General features: G+C 33.4%; 1 protein-coding gene across 1 annotated transcript in view; it reads right to left on the bottom strand.

The window, feature by feature from the left end:
* LOC119589475 (protein TFG-like) overlaps positions 1 to 701 on the bottom strand; it is a gene marked incomplete at its 3' end in the record, with an annotated part of 15,771 nt that overhangs the window by 5,332 nt on the left and 9,738 nt on the right. Inside the window, 1 exon segment of the mRNA XM_037938076.1 lies at positions 515 to 646. Within this exon segment, the coding sequence (XP_037794004.1) occupies positions 515 to 646 (132 nt within the window).

Below are 701 nucleotides of genomic sequence, written 5' to 3' on the forward strand. Positions count from 1 at the left end.
TATGTACACATTGATGGCTGCACAAGTATTTAGTCAAAAATGATTCAACTACTAAACCTACCTTAACCTTCGGAAATATTCTTTATTATATATTGCTATCAGAACTGTTAATAACAATGGAGTAAATGATACTTGCTGGTTCTGCACTTATGGAACCACCTATGCGTGAATATATTTAACAAAACATTTCTATAGTGAAAATTACATGTTCCTTTGCCACTGGATTAATTATTATGTCTTGCTTAAAATCAATTAACAGCATTTCAGAATTCTGTTTATCTTTAATTTGTATGAGGCCGTTATTTACCAAAGCAAACACTAGAAAATGCATATTACATGGAATATGATACTAACAACTTCCCAGTACCATACATACAAACTAATGTAATATATGTAAAATTATAAAGTAATACATCTGTTAATTCTTTACTAAAAATAATATTGCCTTCATTCTATATGTATGATATTCTACCTTTGATATACTCTTCCTTAAAACCAGGATGACAGAACTAACCGAGAAGGGAGGAGCCATGGCAGCAGACTTCTGACCATTAGGGAGGATGGTGAGCCTGAGGATGCGGCTGCACTGAATGGCAAAGGCCAGATCAGAGCTGTCAAAAATGGTTACTAGGTCACCATCTTCATCCTGTGTGAAGGGAATGAGAAATAACAATGACAAAACATATATTATCTTCTAATAA

This window comes from Penaeus monodon, chromosome 25, assembly GCF_015228065.2.
Source record: "Penaeus monodon isolate SGIC_2016 chromosome 25, NSTDA_Pmon_1, whole genome shotgun sequence".
Taxonomy (NCBI): Eukaryota; Metazoa; Arthropoda; class Malacostraca; order Decapoda; family Penaeidae; genus Penaeus; species Penaeus monodon.